General features: G+C 32.9%; 1 protein-coding gene across 1 annotated transcript in view; it reads right to left on the reverse strand.

Moving 5' to 3' along the window:
• LOC128187259 (uncharacterized) overlaps positions 1-20,518 on the reverse strand; it is a 30,708-nt gene extending 10,190 nt beyond the window's left edge. The window contains 24 exon segments of the mRNA XM_052857606.1: positions 1,021-1,149; positions 1,258-1,419; positions 1,522-1,688; positions 2,655-2,856; positions 6,125-6,373; positions 6,531-6,734; positions 7,235-7,363; positions 7,494-7,736; positions 7,926-8,154; positions 8,633-8,883; positions 9,067-9,262; positions 9,396-9,540; positions 9,734-9,897; positions 10,697-10,839; positions 11,031-11,330; positions 11,558-11,860; positions 12,121-12,246; positions 12,374-12,682; positions 12,808-13,083; positions 13,274-13,567; positions 14,311-14,442; positions 16,214-16,519; positions 16,851-17,445; positions 20,214-20,518. Coding sequence (XP_052713566.1) covers positions 1,021-1,149; positions 1,258-1,419; positions 1,522-1,688; positions 2,655-2,856; positions 6,125-6,373; positions 6,531-6,734; positions 7,235-7,363; positions 7,494-7,736; positions 7,926-8,154; positions 8,633-8,883; positions 9,067-9,262; positions 9,396-9,540; positions 9,734-9,897; positions 10,697-10,839; positions 11,031-11,330; positions 11,558-11,860; positions 12,121-12,246; positions 12,374-12,682; positions 12,808-13,083; positions 13,274-13,567; positions 14,311-14,442; positions 16,214-16,519; positions 16,851-17,445; positions 20,214-20,354 — 5,395 coding nt within the window. The 5' untranslated portion in view covers positions 20,355-20,518.
• Between the last annotated feature and the right edge of the window lie 4,765 nt (positions 20,519-25,283).

A 25,283-nucleotide genomic window follows, 5' to 3' on the forward strand; every position in this document is an offset into this window, starting at 1 on the left:
TAAGATTAGAATTAAGAAAACGTATTGCTTTAAGCTGTATTGCTTTATGTTTGTGTTTTATTGAAAAGCGGCATGTACAGTAGCAATGCACTGTTTTACATTTTACGAGTAAACAATTTACACATCCATACAGAAAAAAAATATATGATTCATACGCAAATTAATTTTTTTGTCTCCATAACGAATAATAACATAATTGTAAATGAATTGAGGATAATGCATTAACTATATGAAATTATTTACATACGAGTTGACTGTTTATGTAATCCAGTTCCCTTACGTACGATTTGATTATGCGGGATAGAGGTAAATTTGTTACCTTGTTCCATATGATTTCGATTTTACACATTGAATATTTTCATTATTTACAGTACATAATTGATTTATTTCTATTTATTCTAAATTTTAAAGCGTTTATAAAAAAATCATTTCAAACAAATGTTTACACAATGAACCAGATAGGAATGCGTATCGTATTCTTATTGAAAGAAAAACGTTTGGGATAATCGTTTATTTTAAAACGGGGAGTGGGTAAGCTTGACCGCTTTTATTCAACGTGTCGCTCTTGCTAATATGATTAAAATTATGTTTCAAGACACAATGAGTGCTCGATATAGGCTGACTATAACATTACGAAAACTAACTCGACCGAACAAAGGATTGAATGAGCTGTGGAAATACTTGATAAATGTATTTAACCACGAAAGAGAGAATGAATATTAACAACTGTCAATGTTCTTCTACAAAAAAAGGTTAAAAATTCACATTGTTTTACAAAAACTACTTGTCGTTGTTTTAAGAATAAATCCTGACATTCCTTAAAAAAAGTTACAAAACGAAAAAACCGCACGATCACGCACGAACACGCACGGTAAAAAACGCAAACTATTTTTCCTGATACACGCACGATCCCGCACGTTACACGAACGATCACCCACGTTACACGAACTATTTAACACGATTGGCTTGTCAACATTAACGTTGTTACCACTGTACACCATCAACGTGAAACACTCTTACCTTTACATGTGCTGCCTTCTTTTCTAAAGCCCGATAGACAAATGCAGAGATAACTGCCATCTGTATTTTCGCAGGTCTCTGACTGAGAATTGCAAGACACTGCACTGTTATTTTCACATTCATTTATATCTACAATTTTAAAAAAAATGCCTTTGTACATTGATTGCTTCATTAATATAATTTTTAAAATTTGCAAAATACCACGTGTTTATAACCAATTTTGCTTTTCTGTATTACCTTCACATTTATTTTCTATATCCTTGTATCCCAAGGGACAATCAGTGCAGTTGAAGCCTCGGCCAAATCGGACTTCCTCTTCTGGCGTAAGATCCGTGCAGTTTCTTAGTAAAGGACATGGTTCATTGAAGCACGCATCTGTATCTAGTTCACAATTCTCACCTAAAATAGTTTTCTTTAAATTAATATATGCTAGCATTAAAGAAAATCACAATAATGACCCCAACGTTGAACAAAAAGAACTCTTCGATTAAACGTTCTTACCCGAATAGCCTACATTACAAACACAAGCTGCCAAATTGTACCGGGCGTTATCTGAGGGTATAATGTTGTTATAGTCGCAGCGTCCGTGGTCATTGCAGCCTCCACATAAAACAATTGAGACATCAAGAGATGGTGATTCGGCTCCAATATCGTCGATCACACTTATACTAAAAATAGTATTTAAAGGAATCTTCTAAATAAATTCATTTGGTATTTTATTTTCTGTCAGGCACTTATTCTTGAAGCATCAATGTTTTAAATCAAATAAAATATTTACTAATTTCGAAAAACACAAAAGATATTACCGAGCGCAGCGAGAGGCGGGAGATGCCCGCCTCGCGAAGCGAGGATTAATTGTAACACGTATATATAAGAAAATCAGTGAAAAATGAAAGTTGAATCAGGGGTACTAAGGCCAAAAAATTTTTCTTCCAGCCCTGGGCGCCGCCATATTGGCAGCCATTTTGGTTTTCAAAAAGTTAGTTCGATCATTGATTGACTGGTACTTATCGATGTTTATTGCCCCTAAATTCGATTAAATAAGTTCCAGTGTTTCAATAGAAGGTAATTTGAATTAAAAGAAATTAAAAAGGAAACCAGATAAGTTTCAATAGTGCTTCAATCAAGAAACACGACTTGTTCTATGTATGTCTTATCAAATTATCAGATTGAAAATAAAAACATTAACGTCAAGAAACTGATCTTTTAGATTCTGAATAAAATATTCAATTTTATTACATTGGCATCCATATGAATTAAATTGATGAACAATAAAATAAGAAATAAAAAAAAAATTCGGAATCACGTAACTCTCTTCCGAAGACAAAACTTGAAAACATTTTTCGTCTGAAATATGACGTCATAATGTAGACTGAGCACGCGACGTTTGGTTTAACTTTGATGAATGATTTGAGTAGGAAACCATGCAGGAGGATCCTACTGTGTGCATTTTAAATAGATTTTATCAAACAAAAATCAAAATGCACTGTGTTAAATCTGCGCTCGGTCCAACGGTCACACCGTTTACATATTAATCAAATTTACAGAAAAACAGTTATATGCTGTTGTACATTTTTTCATAAAGGCATTTATATATAAATGACCACTATTGTGGAAAGACAGCAGAGAATTACCTTATTTCTGATACATTGGTACTATTTGGTATCCATGTAGCCATTCCTATTGTTTCATTCAAAGTGAAACCAGGTGGCTGTTTCAAAACTTTAAACAATGGTTTTTTGTCGCTGTCATCAGAAGCTTTGAATTGCATATATACAGGCTTACCGACTTCAACATTGATTGACGTGTTTCCTGCTATGCTTGGTGTTTCGTTCTCTATAAAATGAAATTAAAGTACTCAAAGTATTGAGGAAAGTTTTTTTCAGGGGTGAATAATTTCTGTTAAGTAAGGCAACCCTGCGACTGTGTTCGAAATGTTTTCTTTATCGTTGCTAAGAATATAATAAATCCAGAGGTACTCGAATGAAAGGTCTCGAGACTTCACCGAGATTTGTTTAGTTCCTGTGAAATTTCGAGCGGAAGTTAAAGTTTTCTGATAATATTCTCAAAATACGTAAGAACTGATCGTTTTTCATATCATATCCTTCTTTGATTTATGTTTAAACATGAAAATTATTTAAAATATATGTTTTATTTCACCATCTGGCGGTTATTTAATTTAAACGATGATATTCAGAGCAGAGTTATCGTTCGTGTTCAACCACGTCTTAATAAAATCATAGCCATGTTTGTTGCTTGTTGTGTGCAATACCAGGTTTTTATAAAAAAAAAATGATGGGTGTCTGTTTTGAATAAAAACTTAGTATATCGAGCCAATTTCAAGGAACATTCTGCATAAAATAGTATATTCTATTTTATTATTGATGTTATTACTAGGTAGGCGCGGATCGAAAATTAGAAGGGAATCTCTACTAAGCATGTTAATTGTTGCAACAACAGAAAAAAACTATTTTTTGTTTTGTTACATTTATTTCTAGAACACATTTTATCCACCAATCAATGAAGATAAAGTTTAAAATCAATAAACGTTCAGATTTTATATTTGACTACAAGTACCTAAATTCTAGGAATAGACTATAAACACGAGGCATGATTTTTACTGCGAAACTGAAAGGATCATATAACCACGTGGTCTAAAATTTAAATGACAATAACATTTGCAGGGCTGCAAGGGGTATTTAACTACTGTATAGATAATGTGACCCTTGGTGTATGATTAAATACATCTAAAGTAATATGGAACTGTAAGTGTTTCCAATAAAGAATTTGGTTTACTCAACGAACTAGAAAATTTTTATGATTTTTATAAACAAAAAGTAATGTCCAGATAAATAATTGAAATTATTTTTAAGAGATTGCAATAATACCATCCCTTAGCCAAAATTCTATTAAAACAATGACTTATGAAAAGTTCCAATGAAAGCTCCAATATACGTGCATTTTTAACAGACTTCAAGTCAGACATGCATACAAGGCAATTCGAGAGGGAGTTCAAAATATCATCAAAGATGGGGAAGGGTCATAATATCTTAAGCCCTCTGTGCAATTACCTGTTATTGATAAAAAATTAAAAACAGGAGGGGGATTCAACATAGTATGACCATAATATGTTATAACCCTTCTCCAATAGCAAAACAAAAATCAGAGAACGGGGGTGGGAGGGTCAATACATTACAGCAATAGAAAATGGGGGGGGGGGGGGGGTATAAAACACATCTGGCAGAACTTTAATATGTATAGTAAAAATCGGCTATAGCGAAGTCCTCAGGACCAATGGATTTCGTTATATCGTTATATCCTGGAACGAATTTGCAGTGATAACTATAGCGTATTCATTAATAATAGATAAATAATAACTTTTGCTAATTGAGGCTTAGAATGAAAATACATTCTTTTGATACCTTTAGCAATCGGATTTTAAATTGAGGTATCTGTATGAAAATAAATTCATTCAAACTTTTATGTTAAATGATAGTGCATGCACGCTTTTTAAAATATAAAAAATTCGAAATTCGTTATTAAGGTGGTAAATGTTGTCATTATTCATTTCAAAGGCGCTCCCAATAAGTTCGTTTTATCCGTAAATTCCTTACTGTATACATATAAATATTCGCCTTGTTTTATTTTCGCCCTTTCGCCCCAGTTGTCAGTGGACAAATATTTATCTGTAAACACAGCAATGTCAGGAAGAATTCAAGACAAGTCGAAACGGTCTGCCATTGTAAAATTGCAAAATTACACGTAGCGAAAATAACTCTGCACACAGTATATCCAAATTCGTTATGACCTTGGAGTTTTGCAATGATTTATTTAAAAATTTACCGGGTATTGAATCAAACTTCGCTATATCTGAGATTTTGTTATATTTAAGTTCGTTATAAGCGAATTCTACTGTATTCTGTATTAAGAAAAACGCGAATTTGAAAACAGAGATGCATACAAAAAAGGTTAAAAATATATCAAATGGAAATTAGCTTAATTCTAGTACTATAATTTTTTAGGGACATGTGCTATATCTTGTCCGCAGCAACGAATTCACATGTTTTGTGACTATACTCTGTCTCAAGATATCCTCGATTCACCTTAAATAACTCGATATTTATAAATACCCGAAGGTTCAAACAATGGGCATTTAAAAGTATGAACATGTTTCAAAATTTTCTCTCTGAGACCCGAGACGCTATATCTGATTTATCAGGTTTCAATTCACGGCTAAAAATGTGATTTCTACGGGGATTGCGTTATGCTGCAGACCCAGATGAAAAAGTTGAAATATTGTGCGAAGAATTCCGAGTTCAAAATGGAGAAAATATGTCAACATTTCCCATTATAAATCTCCGTAAGAATCCTGCTTTTGCTCCTGTGAATTTTTACGAGTGAAAAATGATAAATGTGTGAATGAAGTTATCTTGGTTATTTTCCTTTCCATCGATTTCAATTTCACTTCACATGTGTGTACATATATATTTTTTTTAAATCGTCCAGATGCGCTGCATGAATATCGTTTGATAGACTATAGGCCCAGACACTGTTTACTTCCGTTTTGCTAGAGTAGCTGCTTAGGAGAGTTTATCAAAATCATCATTCAAAAATACGATTTACTGGTATGCGACTTGATACAAAACGTAGCAGCATGTCATTTTCTCGAAGTAAATTGATTTTATTCGAGATCAAGAAACCTTTATGACATCGTTTATGACATTTTTCAAATAAACACCACTTTCAAAAAGAACAACAAACTATATTTTAAGATCATCATAAACCTGATAATGTATGCAAAATTAACTCCTTTTTTAGTGTCTGCTCACTGGATGAAAGTTATAAATGATACGATGTCAAAAAATAAAACTGATATAAGTTAATGCTGTTTTAACGACAAGAGATAACCTAAATTCCAGTAAGCCATTCATGTCTGATATTTATACAACTAAACAATCCCAGATAGGGCTTAATAGTATACACATTAAAATTGTTTTCTTATTTTTAATTATTCATAGTAATTAATTATTTTTTAAAATGTTTCATCCTATATATTTGATAACTTCATGTTTATATTGCAGTTTTGCTGTATTACACTTCTTACCAACGATCTGTTTATCGGACTGTGCCGATGCTTCCTCCGTTCCTGATGACTCTGCCAGAGCAATGTCTCCCGTTGCCAGATAATCGAAGATGCAGGCTTGTGACGGATTTGGGCCACATTTTGTTTTCGCATCTTCCAATTTATTTTGATCAATTTCATCCAAGAATATCGGCTCGAAATCAAGGTGAGTATAATTATGGTATGTTAAGTCCTTGTCGTAGTGGAAAAGAGATTTTTCGTTTACAAGCCCTTAAAGCAATGAAAGGAAATTTGTTTAAAAATCTAATTGCCTATAACTAATAATGATTTTTTTTCTGTCGCACACAGGACATACAATGCACAAACATATCGAGCCAAAGTTAAATTGATAGATTTTTTTCGGTTTTTCGATTAAAAGATATCTTACATTGCTGGCCAAAGTTGTTGTATACATCCCTCTCTGTCTTTGTTGAATTTTTATTCAAAATAGTTCCATTAGGAAGTATAAAATCATTTGTAGGGTTTCCATCGAAATTCCCCATCAATCCTTTGGCATGACCCCCGTATTCACTGTCAACAACTACCTCCGATATCAGAAATCGCACGCCCAGGCTGACCTTAACAATGATGGCTTTACAAAAAATACATGAATTATATTTCTTTGAAATAACTAAAATCATAATCTATTAAAATCAATCGTGTCAATAGTCTACTAAAATTGACTTAGTTTCAGTCTTATTTTCAAAATAACAATGTATATTCCTAAATTGAAAAGATATTAACAATTGAATATCAATTAAGTAAAACATTTTAAACGTATGTGTGTGACAAATCCAGTTTTATTAGAAATCACTTGCAGTTTTATGTATGTTCAATTTCATTAAATATTATTCAAAACATGAACGATTTTCAATGTTTGAATTCAAAGGAAATCGATTTCGTTGCATGTTTTTGCAAATAAATTACATTGTAGGTGGTAATTGCAGTTAAAAAATATCAATTCCCAAAACATTTGATAAAATCCCGAACAATATATCTAGTTATTCTGAAATTCGTTTAATTAAAGCATCATTTCAGACTGTTTCTATTCCGAGTTTAACCCTCTGTTTGCCAATAAGATATGAAACTCACATGTTTGTAGGAAGGAAGCCGATAAGGTTTTATTTTCCCATCGAACAGACAGGTTTTGCGTCAAATATACATAGGACGTGTTTTCAAACTCTCTTGTTAAATCCCTTTCATTGACTCTTACAAGCATTCCTTTTAAACAAGTAATTAAAACGAGATATAATTGAATTCACACAAACCTTGTTAAATTCTAAATTATTTGAGCAAAATTAATTTTTCAAATGAAAAAATTGACTTTTTTTAACGAAGTTAATTGTTTTACTTGTCTTGTCCCGAGACATTTCTATCTGCAATTTTGATCCAGTTTGATCTTGGGCCACAAACGCACTGAATATGGTGGCATTTATATTCGTGCCGTTAGCTGTTGTTGCCAGGTCTGTCCTTGCCTGGAAGTCAAACTGTATTGGTGTCTTTGATATGTTCAACATGGTGTATTCTCCATACCCATTAAACGTGTAGTTTAGTCCATCCAGTGTCACAATATGCGGATCTCCGAAATTGATTGCTGATTAGAAATAGTACAAAATAGTATGAATTTGATAATTATTAAGGTAATGTATTTATTTTATATATTGGTGCGTCATCATGGCAATTTTTAAAAAATTTGCAGTCAGTAAGCGATTGTCATTTATACACATATTTGAAGAAAATATTGTCAAAAATTATGTAATTTATTTCGATGTATTCAATATACCGGGATTAAATGGAGATCTCAGATAACACTAGGGAATTGGGCGAACCTCATAAAACCACTTGCAGTGTTTGGTCTTTATGCAGCATGCTTCTTTTGGTTTAAAGTCTTCAGTGGAATGTTTTCGTTGTTCGAAAAACGGATTATATTGCAAAAGAGTTCCAGCGGATGGTAAAGATCGTTCCAAAGCACCCAGATTGTTGATCGATCCATGCATTCTATAACAGCATTCCTTAAAAACAATTATTACAAATTGTATTTGTTTTGGTTTGCCAATTTTTCGTCAGTGTTGAAACACTTGTGGAGAAAAACACTTTGTAAGCGATTCTTAGATTTAAAAATTGTAATCATTTGAAATATAAATTTTCGTGATTGATTTAATCAAAAGTCACAATAATATTATATTATTGATATCCAGTTTTCTAAGATAAAAAAAACCCCACGGTGATATACCACCTTTATTCCCATGCATAATCTTAGGAAAAACTGAGTATGATGATTTTTTTTTACGCAGCCCAATTGTTAAATTGGTTTTCCCTTATTGTCAGTTCGCAAATATTATAACAGAAATTCATCTTTTTTTTTTACAAAGATATTCAACAAGTGAAAATAAGTAGGAATAACGCGATATGAAATATTTCGGATTGCCCCTTAGGATATAAACAAACGGTTACATTAAATTAAGTTCATATTTATATAGAAGTACATACTGCATTCCTCCCGACAATCATGGAAGCATAACACAAGACTCTATTGATCCTGTCGAACCTACTTATGGCATAGCGGGGATCAAATCGGAGCAGAATATTATTACAAGGACATCGAATTTGACTCAAAACTGAAGTTAGTTTGGTGTAGGAGTCTTGTTCCTTATTTTTAATGTACCAATCAAAACAATCTTTTTCGTCTTTGTTCATTGGAACGCCTGTTGTCATCTTATATATCCAGAAACCTTTCACTCCTAAAAAAAAGATATTTGCTACGCTATTACCTGTATAGTATTTAGTATTCATTTGGTTGTGTATAATTAAAAAAATAACAATCATATACTAAAGGAGTTGTAAGTGTTTAGTTCATGTGTTCATTCAAAAGTCTATAGATTAAATAGATTTCAAGAAACAATTATAGAAAATTGTTTTCATACCTCTGTTACCGGGAATTTCACTCAATCTAAAGGCCATGTCTTTGTTAGATAACGAGTTTCTTTCGAAGTTCGGCCCATATTGATAACCAATTGATATTTTCTTATCTTTTATTGGATTTAAATCAACATCAATATAATTAAAAACAGTGAAAGTACTTTGTCCATCCGTAATCAAAAGACACTGGAATGTCACAGTCTGAAAAAAAAGATAGGAATTCGATTTGAATTAGAAATGTGTAAACTATACTTGAAAACTATATACAGTATAATGCTTGGAATGCATTTCTTTTATATTTAAAATTTCTTATATTACTTAAAACCAATTTTACCTTTATCTTATCACCAAATATGGTCATGTTCTCCCATGTGACTTTGACAATCCAAGAAGCCTCGAACTCGGGGAAGTCGGCAAATTGGAGGCGTACTATTGTATTTGCTTTTCTCAAAAATAAGTCATTCTCGGCATCAATTCCCCTTCATAAAGGATGAAGATTTCACTTGATATGATAATGCTATTAATCTTATTTATTTGTCTTGTTAAAGAATAAAACTGATTACAACACCTTTAAATATTTTACAAGAACTTTGCTTGTGCAATAAAATGAAGGTTAAATTGTGTTTTGTTAGGAATATTTAGCGACATGTATAAAGACTGAGCACATTAAACCTTTGATACGTCTGGTAGTAAATGTTGCCTATGGAGTCAACTGTCAACAGATCTACCCAAAATGGACAAATGATGCGTCTACTCTTCAGTGTTTCAGTACCAATATCATGTACTGTGATGCTGTTGAACTCTTCTCCAAGACCAATCACGCCGTTTGATCCAATCTTCAATAAAATAAATTACGATAAAATAACAAAACAAAGTGCAAGTGAAGCGAAAAAAAACCCCAATATATGATGTGACTGGTTATGCTTTGATAACTATGTCGGTAATGATAAAAATCCAATAATGATCGAATATAGATCAACAATGGACAAATTGTCTGCCCCTACGAAATATGTTTACTAAGAATACATTTACTAACAAATGTTTACATTTTCGACCGTCTTTGTCTGTGATAACATTACGGATCAATTTTGAAGCCTAAAACCCAATAATTTCATAAAAGATGAGCGACAAAAAATGTGTGTGTCTTATAGCATAACCATAAAACGGTATTGGCTGCGCTGCGTAGGAACAGATGACACGTGCTATATGAAAAGTAGTGGCTTTTATTTATGTTGTTTTAAAGACTTTAGTGTAGAAATTGGAAATAATATAAATATAACTAATAAGGAATCATTCTTTGAATATTTTGAGCCCTTCGGACTTTATTGGATTTGACCACGGCCCAACCGAAATTATCACCTCATAATACTAAAAGAATGCTTCCTTATTCCTTAAATGAACCGTTTGAAACGTTTTACTGTTTAAGACTTAAGGAGGTTGGATGATCAACGATTAAACCAACAGATCTTCCTAAAATTTTGAGACATGAATTGTTACCCTATATCTATAAATTGATAAGAGAAAAACTCCACTTACTAACTTTAAAATTTGGGCATTTTCCTATCTTTAATAAAGAGCTCTTCTTCTTGTATTCAATTGTTCATGTCTTTCTATCGTTTCAAAATAAAAACTAACCCGAACAAAGTTAAAGCCTCCTTGTGAGCTATCCCCTGCATAGACAGTAGTGGGAGATCTCAGAACTGCACTTGTGACATCATCGCCTCTGAGTACCTCATCTCGTTCTCCAAAAGGCAAATAAGAATAAGCCTCCTTGTTACCTAAGATGCATGTTTTGAATGATATAATTGTAAATAAATTGATCAAAATTGTAAATCAGTCGTCGAGAAAAGCAAATGAAATATTAGTTTACGTACATTTTTGCACAAATATACCGATTTTAGTTTAAAACAAGTAGAAGCCTTTAACATATTTACTACCATCAGTTTGTTTGATATGTACATATATGTACCTGTTTCTGTTTCTATCCAGTCAACGAAGGGCTTACTTTCTGCTGATCGATACCAAGGAAAACTATACAAATCCCCATAACTCACTGCAATAATTGTCACATTATAAATTGTTCCTGGAGTAAGCTGTTTATTCCAGTAGATCTCTGGGACAATTCCAAAAGTTTGTTGCTGGTGTCCGTTAATAACTACTCTGTAGTGATTCAATGTAGTATTTCCACCCGGTGGGTTCCATTTTAAAAACAAATGGTTCGCAGAAAAATTGCTCATTTGTCGATTAAGTTTCCCAGGTGGAAGTGGCTCTGTATATGTCAAAAATAATGTTTATATATATATATATATATATATATATATATATATATATATATATATATATATATATATATATATATATATATATATATATATATATGAGAGAGAGAGAGAGAGAGAATTCAGAAATTACTTTTACATAAACTAAATATGTGATAAGTGTACTAATAAGACTTTAATGTATAAAAAATATATGAACACGAGAAAAACCCCATACCTATGATTATTGAACGTCCAGTAGAATAAAGAAAAATTGTTTCATCTGGATCAGTAAGTGATACATTCTGATAAATATAAAAATCGTAGAGACGTCCTGGCTGTAAAGTACATTTTGTTGTATATTGTGTATCAATCCCTACGGAGACCATTTCTTCTAAGAACCAATTGTAATTGTGCACTGAGAATCTCATAACAATGTAATCTATGATGAGGTGAGAGTCCACAGTTGGATGATTCCATCTTAAAACTACTTCGCACGTGTCTTTGTCGATTTCCAGTTTGCTTATTTGTATCAAATCTCCTGTGATTTTGAAGTGTAAATAGAATAAAAAGATTTATTGGTGAATATTAAATTAGTTTTTGTAATTGTAACAAAAAATATTGATTGGATTGGTGTTTGCTTTTTTGATATTTCAAAAAAATTTAGTAAACATCAAATGAATTTTAAAACTAGATATTTTTATAATAACATTTACGCAGCAAAAACATACTCCGAGGTTCATTTACATAAGAGAGGCATTGTAGTATACATGTAGACCAAATAAATATCAATAAACGTACTTGAATAACATGTACGGTTTTTATGGTAATATCCCCAATCACAAAGACATTTGTCTTGCCGACACGTCAAATATTTTCCTGATATACATTCTGCATGCCGTGTACACTTTTCTAGAAAGTTGAGGCCTGTTGAAGCATAGAATATACATTAATGATTCAAATATTGTGTGACACTAGTCCAAAATACAAAAACAAATGCAATTTTTAGACGCTTTAAAAATCTAGTAAATCAAATATGCTCTTGTGTACATACTGCCTTCTATATACAACATTGTACTGCCGCTAGTCCATGATCCCTCTGAATTGGTTGCTACACAACGGTAGTATGCTCCATGATCATTGTCAAAATCCACATTGTTGATGACCAAAGTGGGATAAAATAAATCCTCTGTACTTCCATTGTACCTGGTATCAGTGATGTTGATGTATTGACCGTTTCTTATCCATTTCGTAGACGTCGTGGGAGGAAAATCGGAGACGTTTAGAACTGATGCCACCATTTCAAAGTTTGATAGAAACGGTATGGTATATGACGAGCGAGGGAGGGTAACTTTAGGGACCCCTGCACAATAAAAAGTAGTACTGCTTCATTGACATGCACTTATATCTATAGAAACCAACTGATTTTTGTGAAATATGAGAAAAATATTAATATTATTTCGAGAGTTGTTTAAACGAATTACTTACGCAGGGTCTGAATTACGCCATTGTATACAGGACTCCATCTACTATAACTTGTACCGTACCAGCATATTGCATATATTTGTACCGTATAATTCCTGCCTGGTTCCAGATCCCTGTGCCAGGTTAATGAAATCCAAGATGATAATGTCGAGTACCTGTCTATTATAACTTGATACATATTTACATTAGAGCTGTTTTCTGATCTTCCCCACTTTAAATAAAGCGTCTGTGGATGAAAAGTGCTCGCATTTGTGTCAATTGGCCCTGGTGGATTTGGATCTATTGTAAATGAAGAAATTATTATGACATATATAAATTAAATAACAAAGTTGAAACTTAATTCATTTTGAAAACTGCTTTTTCATGTAGAGATTTAGAAAATTTTTATACTATACATACATTTATTCGTCGTGAATCATAATCTAAGCTAAAAAAAAACCCCAACAGCAATATTTAATAGATTTCTTACCAACAACTAAATTGATAGTGTTAGTTTTCACGGTAAACGTCTCCTCGGGGTCGCTTAGCAAAACATTGGAAGTGATTTCGAAAAAGTACAAAAAACTGGGGGAAAAAGAGGACTCGAACGTGTAATTGGTTTGTAATTCCACGGACGCTTTATAGTTGTACGAGTAAGAGCTCTCTCGGAGTGAAACGTTGTATGATTGCACAAGGTCTGCGTCCTGATACGGATGATTCCACCATACTGTTATATTAGAAGTTGTTATTTGCGAATAATAGTACACAGCTCTTAAGTTGGATCCTGAAATGAACATAATTGTACACGCTGTCAAATTGAATGTTCGGTACTTTATAAAAAAAGGAGTTGTTATTTTTTTTTTAAAGTGCATGACATCATGGTAGTATTGTACATTGTTTTGTGATATACGTGCTCAAATGAATTCCACGATCTGGAAACACAAAAGCTTATTAAACTTGTTTATGAAAGTCACATGCATATACTTTTTTAATCTTCAAAATAAAATTCGGTTTATATAACGAAACTGTTTGAACTCATTTATAAGTCGTAAGCAATTCAGAAACTATTTACTTCATAAAATCAACAGAACGTCCTAAATCTGTTTATGTATAACGAGGGATATTAGAACAATATTAACAGGAGCTTGGACTTTGGAAGTTGTGTCAAACTGCAATGTGATATAGTCCTGTCTATTTAATTGCTGGCCATTCAGCTATGGCTCTTTGAAATCAACAAGATTTGTCTGGCTCTTGAGGAAAGACATCGCAATCTGTGTATATTTCACTTGAAACCAGCGTCATTTTTAACTTGTTTTGACGCAAGAAAAAGATAGTTACATCCTATCGAAAGTCCAAGGTCTTGTTAAAATGGTTCTAGATGTTCAGTATTATTTATACATCCCCTTTTCACAAAGTATTTTAATCTGATATGAATCTCCATTATTGTAGTATATTTACTTAATAGGATATTAACATTGTTCGAATCAAAGGGTTAGTGAAATAAACCATATATTAAATGTTACTTACTAAGATAACAAGTTCGATTTCGATGGTAATAACTACTGTGACACATGCAGCTATTGTGTACTGATGAACAAACCAAGTCTTTGCGTTGGTCACACTCCTTTGTAGCATTGCACGGATCGTAAAACTGCAAAACTTGTCATACCAAGTGCAACAATTAAAACAATGGCACATATGGTCATATATTTTTCATTATTTCTAATTATATGATTGTTTAGCAAAAAATTCATTTAATATTTTAATTCGAAGTGAAATCGTACATGATATAAATGTACATTTACAATTTTGCTAGTATATGTACAATATGTAGTGTGTGTAAAAGGTGAAATCGTTTGGAACCCTTTTTTTCCCTCTCGTAGCCATATACATTTAGAAATAAAGTTTAATTGATGTTAGATGTAGTTGAAACGTTCTATGTTTCCTTATGTAAGTTCATATTGTACGTTTAACGTGCGTCAATTATTCACCGTTTTAACGCTTACCGTTCACCCTGTGGTCAGTGCTCGTTCACCGTTCATAGAGCATACAGTCGTACTCGCTGTTCATCGAGCGTTCGATATACATAGACATTATATAAATAGTGCCTGTTTGGAAGGGTAACAGTTGAAATTGACACCCCGAGAAAACCATTGTCAACCGACGCGAAGCGGAGGTTGACAATGGTTTTCGAGGGGTGTCAGTTTCAACTGTTACCCTCCCAAACAGGCACTATTTATTTTATTGTACTGAATGTCTTAATATTCTCGTTGAGTTCTTGCTTAGATAGACCCTCGAATTTCCCGCTTCCTCTTTTTTCGATCAGGAAGGTGCGGAATAGATTGACAGACCTCTTAATAGTACGTTTAGTACTAACAGAGTCTTTCTCATCCAACAATTTAGTTATTTGGGACTCTTCCACATTTGCAAACATGTTTTAAAATTTTCCTTCGTCCAAATTGTACTCGGGCGCACGCTTTAATAAACTCTTTATCTATTCGCATTACTTCAAACGCATAACTGACTTCTTTAGGAATGACGTGAATTCTACGGCGAACCGTACGCGCATAATTTACTAGCATGTAACATTTTTTGTGTTACCCGTTGCCAAGTGCGTTGCTAACGCTGAGGGTGATAGAACGGTTTATCAACTGCTTCTAAGCCAATCAGATTTCAGTATTTAACATGAAAGTATATTAATAATAGTACATGTAAACGTTCATTAAAAAAAATTGTTCTGTTTGTTTAAAGTAATTCTTTTGCATATCTGTTAAAATCTTAATTTTGTAACTTCAAGTACGCAATTTTTAGTAAGAACGGGAGCCTATTGAGCTCAATTTTGTAATGATTTTTTTTGGCGAATAAAACGTTAATTCGGGAAAGTTTCGCGTCTATTCGCGAAAAAAAAATTCCTACGAAAATGAGCTAAATGGGCTTCAGTTAAGTAGCATATCAACTCAATTTAATCTTAAATTTTGTGTGTGGTTCGCATTTTTTAGTCACACTGCACTTTTCTTCGCTTAACGTTGGAGTGGGAACTTGAACGGTTAAGGCATCAACATGTAATATAACAGACGCTTTGGTTAGCTTTTGAAAATATTTGTGGCGTTCTAAAGTATCTGTACATTGCAAATATTTACCACCGCGACCATCAACTTAATACAGTGTGCAAATTCACGCTTAAAGCCTAAAATGCAGGTAACTTTTTTTTTAATTGAAAAAAAAAATTATAATGAAAATATGAGTGTTAAAACAATGTAATCATTCTTATTATCTTAAATGTCTGTATTGTGGACTGCATTTCAACAGAATGAAAAGGGCAATTTCATAATGATTGTTAATTGTGGCATTGATTTCAAAATATCTATATGTCATATGTACATGTACAATTTGATATGTTTAAACAGCTAGGCAATAAAAATATCCATACTTCCTCTGACGTCCAACGATACGGTATTCCCAGTGCACCATCCCCCAACAATTCGAACTTGAAGCTGGTAGTTAATCTCATCTTCAAAGGTGACATTATTAATCAGGAGCTCTGGAGAAGGAAGGTTTTTACTACCGAGGTACTTCGGATGGTTGATGTCGATGATTTCGGTTATACTGGACGGCAGCCTTAACCACCTAGATTCCAGAGCTGGATCATGGTACGACTCTACGATGGCTCTGAATTGTGCAGACGTTCCGAAATCTGTTGATACAAACCCTGGTGACAGGATCACGAAAGGGCATCCTGTATATATAAAGGGAAGGAACCGATACATGTAATACATTTAATTTATAGCACTACATGTATGAGCAATGGGCTTCTTTTAAATGTATGCATATAAAGGATGTCAAAATCGAAATCAAGACATTAATAGGCAAATATATTTTATTTGCGGTATAGGATCTATGAAAATATTGAAAAATCATCATTCATACATGTAACATAATGTACTCCGATATTATACTTTTAATTGAAAATGTTCGAACCAATTCAAAATATGTAGCTTCGTTTGTCAATCATGAGAAGAGCCTGTTTTGAAATTACTTCCAGTGCTTCGATTAAACACAATACTTACTAGAGCTGTTAGCAGTGATCATGAGTTCTGTCGTTGTGGTGGATGGTGAGATCGTTGAAACAGAGGAACTGTTATCATTGCTGTCTGCTATTGTTGTCTCCACTATCTCAGTGCCTTCAGATTGGCTCCCATAAGATGTTTTCCAATCGGATGTCGTAGCATAGTTCATGGTGCTAGTAACTTCATCTGTCGGTTGTATTTCGGAAGATAGGCTGATTATGGTACTCTTAGTTGTACTTTGTTCAAAAGTTGAATCTGTGACTGTTGCAACATCAATTGCAACTGTTGAGCTCTCTGGAGAAGTATGTGAACCATCTATGGTAGACTTTTCCGTTTCAACAGATACATATATTGGAGTGGTGACCTTATTTTTTGTGTCTGTTTCGTCATCAACTGTTGTGCTATCACGAGATGTATTTGAATCCGCTGGAGTAGAACTTTCCCATGCAACAGAAACGTTCATTGAATTGGTATTCTTATCATCTGGTTCTGTTTCAACTGTTGAACTTTCAAGAGACGTTTGTGTATCCTCAGTGGTGGAATCCTCCGATACAACAGAAACGTTCGTTGGAGTGGTGACCTCATTGTCAGTTCCCTAAGAAATTGTATTCACATGAAAACTGAAATATTTGGTATTTAAAGTATGTTTTTATAACCAGTACAATTATTTTTATTAAAATTTTTGACTATCCATTTGCTTGGAAATACAATAAAACATCCTATACAATTTAAGAAGATTTTTTTTTCAATTAGGATAAAAAATAAAAATTCGATAACAATTTTTAAAATGCCGGACTAAATAAAAAGCTGGTTTTGAATATAAGCCCAATATTTTTCGCTCTTGATTAATTATTAATGCGTTGAAATGGGTCCGAGAATGCATTTAAGGTGGAACTTACTTTTTTTTTTTAAAAATCAACACAGGAATGTTTTATTTACGCACGTCCAATTCAATTCCAGATTTGCTTCTTTTCTATTTTAAATAGCTCTTTTAGAAATATTCAAATCAACGTACAAACTACGTTTGTAATGTTGGATGATTTATTGCTATTATATTTGCTATGATCATTATATCTGGTGTTGTTGTATTGTTGTAACTATTTAAATTATTATATCATTACATGTATATAATTAGGTTTATCAAATAGGAATAAACCCTGTTATTTCATGAAATTAAGCATATTGTTTGGGGCAAGAACTATAACTCTAGTAATGTTAATTCAAGGGCAATAACTCCATACTTCCTGGTCCTGAAGTGTGCGCGTTAAGCTCTTCCTTTTATATTCAACTGTTTCCTGGGTCGGTCACAAAAATTCCCCTCCCGTCCAAACTCATTATTTAGAAATAGGTTGCATAGTATTAATTTATTAAAAAATAGTGGCATAGGTATTGTTTAGTAAAATTGTAAATTGTGAATAACTTTTTCGGTTTTAGTTTTTTTTTTTGAATTTGGACAAAAATAGTTTTAGTTCATCTGTAGTCAAGGACTTACAGCAATGAAGTGCGTAATTTTGATTAGAATATTACTGTCTCTGTTGGGCACTGTTTTCTCCAGGCTCCTCGGGTCAAGATCATATTTCTAATATTGTATATTATATATATATATATATATATATATATATATATATATATATATATATATATATATATATATATATATATATATATATATTTGATATATGCTGCCATATTGTTTGAACGGCGCAAGTCGAGTTCAATGTACATGTATAAAATCTATTTGATGTATATGTACTATATATCTGACTGATATCTATCTGATATTCATGTACTTATTTAATGTTTGCATATTCGAATAAACGGCCATGACAACTTTTTTGCTCTCTGTGCTAGTTAGAAACATGAAGAGCATATTTATTTGGGCTTATGAAATAACATGTTTTTTAAAGTGTTACATGTTTTAAACGTCGGGTTCGTTGCCGATGCCTCGCGTGCGCCAGGCCGTTATTAAAGCTGAACACCGCTCGTAAATAGGCACTGTCCGCCGTATTTCTCTTTAATCACTGCTGTCTCTACAACCCTTATATAAGGGACAGACCTCCAAACATTTCAAAGTACTTCGCTGTAGAGGTCTCACCTGTGTGGACGTACATTTTGCCTCGCCGTGTTACTCGATCGCGATGAAATTATCAAATTTTACGCACCTTTTTGAAGCCAGGAGAATACTAACATCAAATAAATTGGTAAATGCATTATTTACGAACAGAAAATGAACATAAGATAAGAAAAAAATGCATAAAATCTAAAGACCACGAAAGGAAGACTACATGTCGGCCACGAGGTTCAGGTGTGCAATCGGGTGTAACGAAATCGAAGGGTTTATATACCAGGTATCTGTGTGACGGTGCCTATTTACGAGCGGTGTTCAGCTTTAATAACGTCTGAACGTCTGTTGAAGGCCTGACCACCGTTACATGTACGTGTGCAAAGACGGAACTAAACGGACAGTTGGAAAGCACGGCTGCTTTTAAATTAATTTAACTTTTATATGTAGATATCAATGTCCGACGATTCTTTCTTTAAAATCTATATTATAATAACTAGCACAGCAATTAACTTGATAAATTTTGTTCACTATAATCATTGTGATTTCAATCACTGTAAATTACTAAATCCGAAGTGAAAACATGCAGGTTTCCTCTTTCACTATAATTTAATTCTGGTTGTAACGCGCTTTCTGCTCGGCTAAAAAATTATTTTATATCTTATAAAGAATATTGCCTACGTCATAGTAAGACTAACGTCAAAAACGTATCAATATTCCTGACGTTACGTATTAATTTTGTACAATTTTTCGTCATTTTAAAGGTCAAATGACCGTTTTTATCTACAATGAAGAGTAAAAAAATTAAATTATAAGCAATGAATTCAATATTTATTAGTTTTATACGATATAAAATGGTTTGAAACAGTTTACGCATTTTTATAAACTGCCCCAAACCATTTTATATCGTATAAAACTAATAAATATTGAATTCATTCCTTAATTAATTAAACTTTTTTTATTTTTATAAAAAATATCAAAAATAAAAACTTTCTGAACAGAAAAACGGAACCTTTATTTTTTTTACAACAATTGATAAACAAGCTCTACAACTTATATTAATATCTCTCGTTGGCAAACTTTCAAGCAACCAATAACGTATTCAATAATGTAAGTGTAAATAAATTTTTAGGAATAAGTATGCTGAAATCTTATTGATATTAAAGACATATTTTATAAAACCGCATTTTGAAAAGAAGACAGAAGACATTAAATGAATCCCAGCGGTAACTTTAAATAAAAATCTTTTTTATAAGCTTCCACTTATTCTAAGATTTTAGGATATGTGAATAAATACTTACATTTTCAAATTGTGTTAAAGCTATCCCAACTTTGGAAGCTTGGCCATGCGTCAAACTATTGCAGCACACAAACAATACCAAAACAATGAAACCGACTGATTTTTTATGAAATCTAATCGATGTCATAATGTTAAAATTCATGCCCGATACATTATATTTAAGAAAATCCCGAAACACAGTTGATTTGAAAAGAAGTTTCTTTTTCTGCAAATATTTAATTAGAATGAGTTACGACAAACATAAAAATATCATTCTATCTTGATTTCATAGATTTTGCATTCAATATCACGTCTGCTTCAAGGACAGATAATTGGAAGCAATGATATTTTTGGAAGCAATATGCTTTTATATATGGCATTAAAAGATAATAAACAATTTAAAGTGCGCTTAAGAAACCAAGATACGCGTTGTAAACCTTAAGAGTTTGCAATAAAAAAAAATATTCAGATATCTAAATTGCATTACGTCTTTATGTCATTATTTTTGTCGTTCCAGCAACCTACAATGTATGCTACATGCAATTATAAATATACTTATCTTTTTCCATGCACATATTTAATGTTGTTTGTTATGTTCGATCGTAATTAGTCTTTTGTAGACGGAAAGTTGGAATTTGTCTCTGCCGGTGAAACTAAATTTGATCATTAGGTCAATAATTAAAATAACTTAGTTGAATTATGAATAATTTTATTTTGGCATACTTCATAGCTTTTTTGGTAATCGAAATGTTTCGTATTTTATGCTGATATTTATTTATAATCAGAAATTCTTCAAAATAATGTCGTCTTTTATTTACCAAAAAATTCCACTGCCAATTTAAAGATTAAACATTATGCGTACTGCATGTTTGTGAATACAATGCCAAGTTTTATATTCTATGCTGCAAAAGCTACATACATGTACGGTAAAGACTGCAAGATTGCAGTTCCCAATAAATAATTTTAAAAGTGTGAATGACATATAGTGTCAAAATATCTAAATATAGTATCAAACAAGGAAGAATTTTGTGTAGACAGCTATGACTTGTCACTAGAGAATCGGGTTGTAAAATTCATACTTGAGGTTTTTAAAGGTTGGTCTTATAACTTATCAAATGCCTAATGTGGCACACGATGAACACTGCACGATTCAGATCACGACTGTGCACAAAACCTATTTAGTTTGAATTAGCATGTTTTTTTCTCGATATTTTCGTCTGATATGAAAACTCAACTATTAAAGACACACATGCATTTTCTCTCTCTCTCTCTCTCTCTCTCTCTCTCTCTCTCTCTTTCTCTCTCTCTCATTTTTTATAATTCCATGTTCTGTGAAGTTAGGAGTAAATATATGACGAAAGCGTGAAAAAAATAATAAATTCGTTATAAAATGTTAATAATCTGTTGTAATTTGTTCCAGTTTGTTTTAAAAATGGTTCTTATTTTTTCACACGTCTTCCAAGGTATGATACTTGATTTTATTAGTTTTTCGAAGCTATAAAGCACTCGAAGTTGTCAATTCAAAATGAAATAAGAGCGATGTTTCAAACTCGTATTTGTTTTTCTATATACCAAAGAAGGAAGAATAATTCCCCCCCCCCCCTTTTTTTTTGGTGTACCTTATGTACATTAGCACATGCAGTTCTCCTCCATGCAGAATGCATATAAAGTATATTTTACCACACTGGTGCTATCGCATCGAAGCTTAAATGGTGTTGCACACATGTAAACATTATTATCTTTGTATGAACATGAACAACGTATTTCACAAAAAAATTATGTAAGTACATGTAAATATTGACTTATGATCGTTTTCGATAATTATGAAATAAAACCGGTTACATGTAGGATTATACATTAGCTTGAGTTGTACATGTATTCCAAAGGCAAAAATCAGCGTTGATAGAATAAAGTAGTATGCACAATACATATATTATGAATTTTTATTTAAAAAAAAGTACATCCACCAACCCATGACAAAGAAACATATATTCACTCAAGGAGATGAAAATAAATTAAAGCTAATAATGTGTGGAATATTGTATCTTTCATTCAATGACAGCCATGCACTGTCACGAAGCACTTAACGCATGTGCTTTCACTAAATATATGAGAAAAACAAACTAAAGAAAGAAAAAGTGTAAAACAGACGAAGAAAATAATGGACTAAACAGAATTTTCGCGAGTGATACAAATCTTTTTTGTTTATCAACCTTTCACCATCAATTTATATGTATTATAGGCATTCAATTTGTTGATTTTGGAGTGGAAATCGGACACTACGTATATTTATTTAAGTTTTTCTTTATATAGACCTACAATAAGGTTTTTTAAACACCCAGAATGTGTTACTCGTAATAGTTATATCCATTTCTGTTGGGCGACTTCGCCCCATATTTTAGCAACAAGGTGCTGTCTTGGACCCATTGGGAGCCTAAGGTGGTTCAAAGACCACTCGCCGTTATTAAATGTAGTTCTAACTTATTCTTCATCATAATACTAGCTACCTCTTTTTTCTGTCTGCAGTATATCCCCGAGCCTTGGTTAGTAGATAGAAATCACATAAAGTTGTGAATAAAAATGAATTTAACAGACGGACGATTCATACACGCTTATTGTATTCTTCTGATAAATGTAGTTCATATATATCCATATCATATGATGCATTTTATTATTTTTTAACTTAATAAGTATATATTCCATTGTTGTTATTTTAAAACATGAATCGAAATCACATGATACATAACATCTGATATTGTTAAATAATTCGCTTACTAGGTGAAAAACAAGAGGCCCAGGGGCCACATTGCTCACCTGAGCAACAATTGCCTTAACTCTGATCAATTTAGCAGTACAGTATCAAAATATCTTAACAACTAAGTGCAGTAGATCTTGCTAAAAAATTCAAAATCTTTTTTTTTTGGTAAATACTAAGCCCCTTTTATTGTTGTACCTGTTAGAAAATTTTTCTCTATTCCTATATAACCCCCACCCCCCATTTCATTTCCCCACTTTTCTCTAAGGAATCATGGTTTCATCAAACTTAAATCTTCATAACCTGTGTTTTCAAACTAAGTACTGATTTTTGGACCAAACACTTTTCCAGAATATTTTTAAAGATTTCCTCTATATATTCCTATGTAAAAATTCAAACTGCCATCGCGGCCCCGCCCTACCGCTAGGGACTGTGATTTTGCAAACTTGAATTTACACTACCCGAGGATGCCTCTACACACGTTTAAGCTTTTCTGGCCAAATAGTCTTTAAAAAGAAGATTTTTAAAGATTGTCTCTATAGATTCCTATGTAAAAAATCATCCCCCAGTTTGGCCTCACCCTACCCCTGGACTATTATTTAAACACACTTAAATCTATACGTTCTGGGGATTTGGGCTTTCCTGGCCTAATAGTTCTTGAGAAGAAAATTTTTAAAGATTTTCTCTATATATAAAAATTGATCCCCCATTGTGACCCCACCCTACCCCCAGGTACCTTGATTTGAACAAACTTGAATCTACATTAACTGAAAATGGTTACACGCCAATTTGAGCTTTCTTGGCCTAATGGTTTTTGAAAAGAAGATTTTCTCTATATATTCCTATGTAAAAAATCATCCCCCAGTTTGGCCTCACCCTACCCCTGGACTATTATGTAAACAAACTTAAATCTATACGATCTGGGGTTGCTTCCACTCAAATTTGGGCTTTTATGGCCTAATAGTTCTTGAGAAGAAGATTTTTAAAGATTTTCTCTATATATAAAAATTGATCCCCCATTGTGACCCCACCCTACCCCCAGGTACCATAATTTGAACAAAATTGAATTTACATTAACTGAGAATGGTTACACGCCAATTTGAGCTTTCTTGGCCTAATGGTTTTTGAGAAGAAGATTTTCTCTATATATTCCTATGTAAAAATATATCCCCCCCATTGTGGCCCCACCATACCCCTTGGGACCATGATTTGAATAAACTTGAATCTACACTACCTGAGAATGCTTCCATTTTAATTTGAGCATTTCTGGCCAGATATTTTTTGAGAAGAAGATTTTTAAAGATTTCCTCTATATATTCCTATGTAAAAATTGATCCCCCTCTTGTGACCCCACCCTACCCCCGAGGACCATGATTTGAAAAACTTGAATCCACACTACTTGAGGATGCTTCCATTTTAATTTGAGCTTTCCTGGCCTAATAGTTTTTGAGAAGAAGATTTTTAAAGATTTTCACAATATATTCCTTTGTAAAACTTCACCCCCTATTGTGGCCCCACCCTACCCCCAGGTACCATGATTTGAACACACTTGAATCTACACTACTGGTGGATGCTTCCATTTTGAATTGAGCTTTTCTGGCCTGATAGTTTTTGAGAAGAAGATTTTTAAAGATTTTCTCTATATATTCCTATGTAAAAATTGATCCCCCAATTGTGGCCCCACCCTACCCCCGGGGACCATGATTTGAACAAACTTGAATCTACACTACTTGAGGATGTTTCCATTTTAATTTGAGATTTTCTGGCCTGATAGTTTTTGAGAAGAAGATTTTTAAAGATTTTCACTATATATTCCTATGTAAAATTTGATCCCCCTATTGTGGCCCCACCCTACCCCCGAGGACCATGATTTGAACAAACTTGAATCTACAATACCTGAGGATGCCTCCACACAAGTTTAAGCTTTTCTTGGCAAATAGTTTTTGAAAAGATTTTTGAAAAATACCAACAAATTTTCAATAATTCTCAGTTATCTCCCCTTTAAAGTGGCCCTTCATTTGAACAAACTTGATTCCCCTTCACCTAGTGATGCTTTGTGCCAAATTTGGTTGAAATCTGCCCAGTAGTTCTGGAGAAGAAGAAAATGTGAAAAGTTTACAACGACAACGCCGCCGACAACGACAACGCCAACGCCAACGCCGACGACAGACAACGGACAAATTTTGATCAGAAAAGTTCACTTGAGCTTTCAGCTCAGGTGAGCTAAAAACTGCAAATCAGATTAATATTGTTTCGTTCAGTATCCTGAGTATTTTTCCCCGTAATTTCTGCATAGCGAATATCTTCGCAAATTGTCAGGATTGAAAGAAAAACACC

The sequence above is a fragment of the Crassostrea angulata genome, chromosome 1 (genome assembly GCF_025612915.1).
Source record: "Crassostrea angulata isolate pt1a10 chromosome 1, ASM2561291v2, whole genome shotgun sequence".
NCBI lineage: Eukaryota > Metazoa > Mollusca > Bivalvia > Ostreida > Ostreidae > Magallana > Magallana angulata.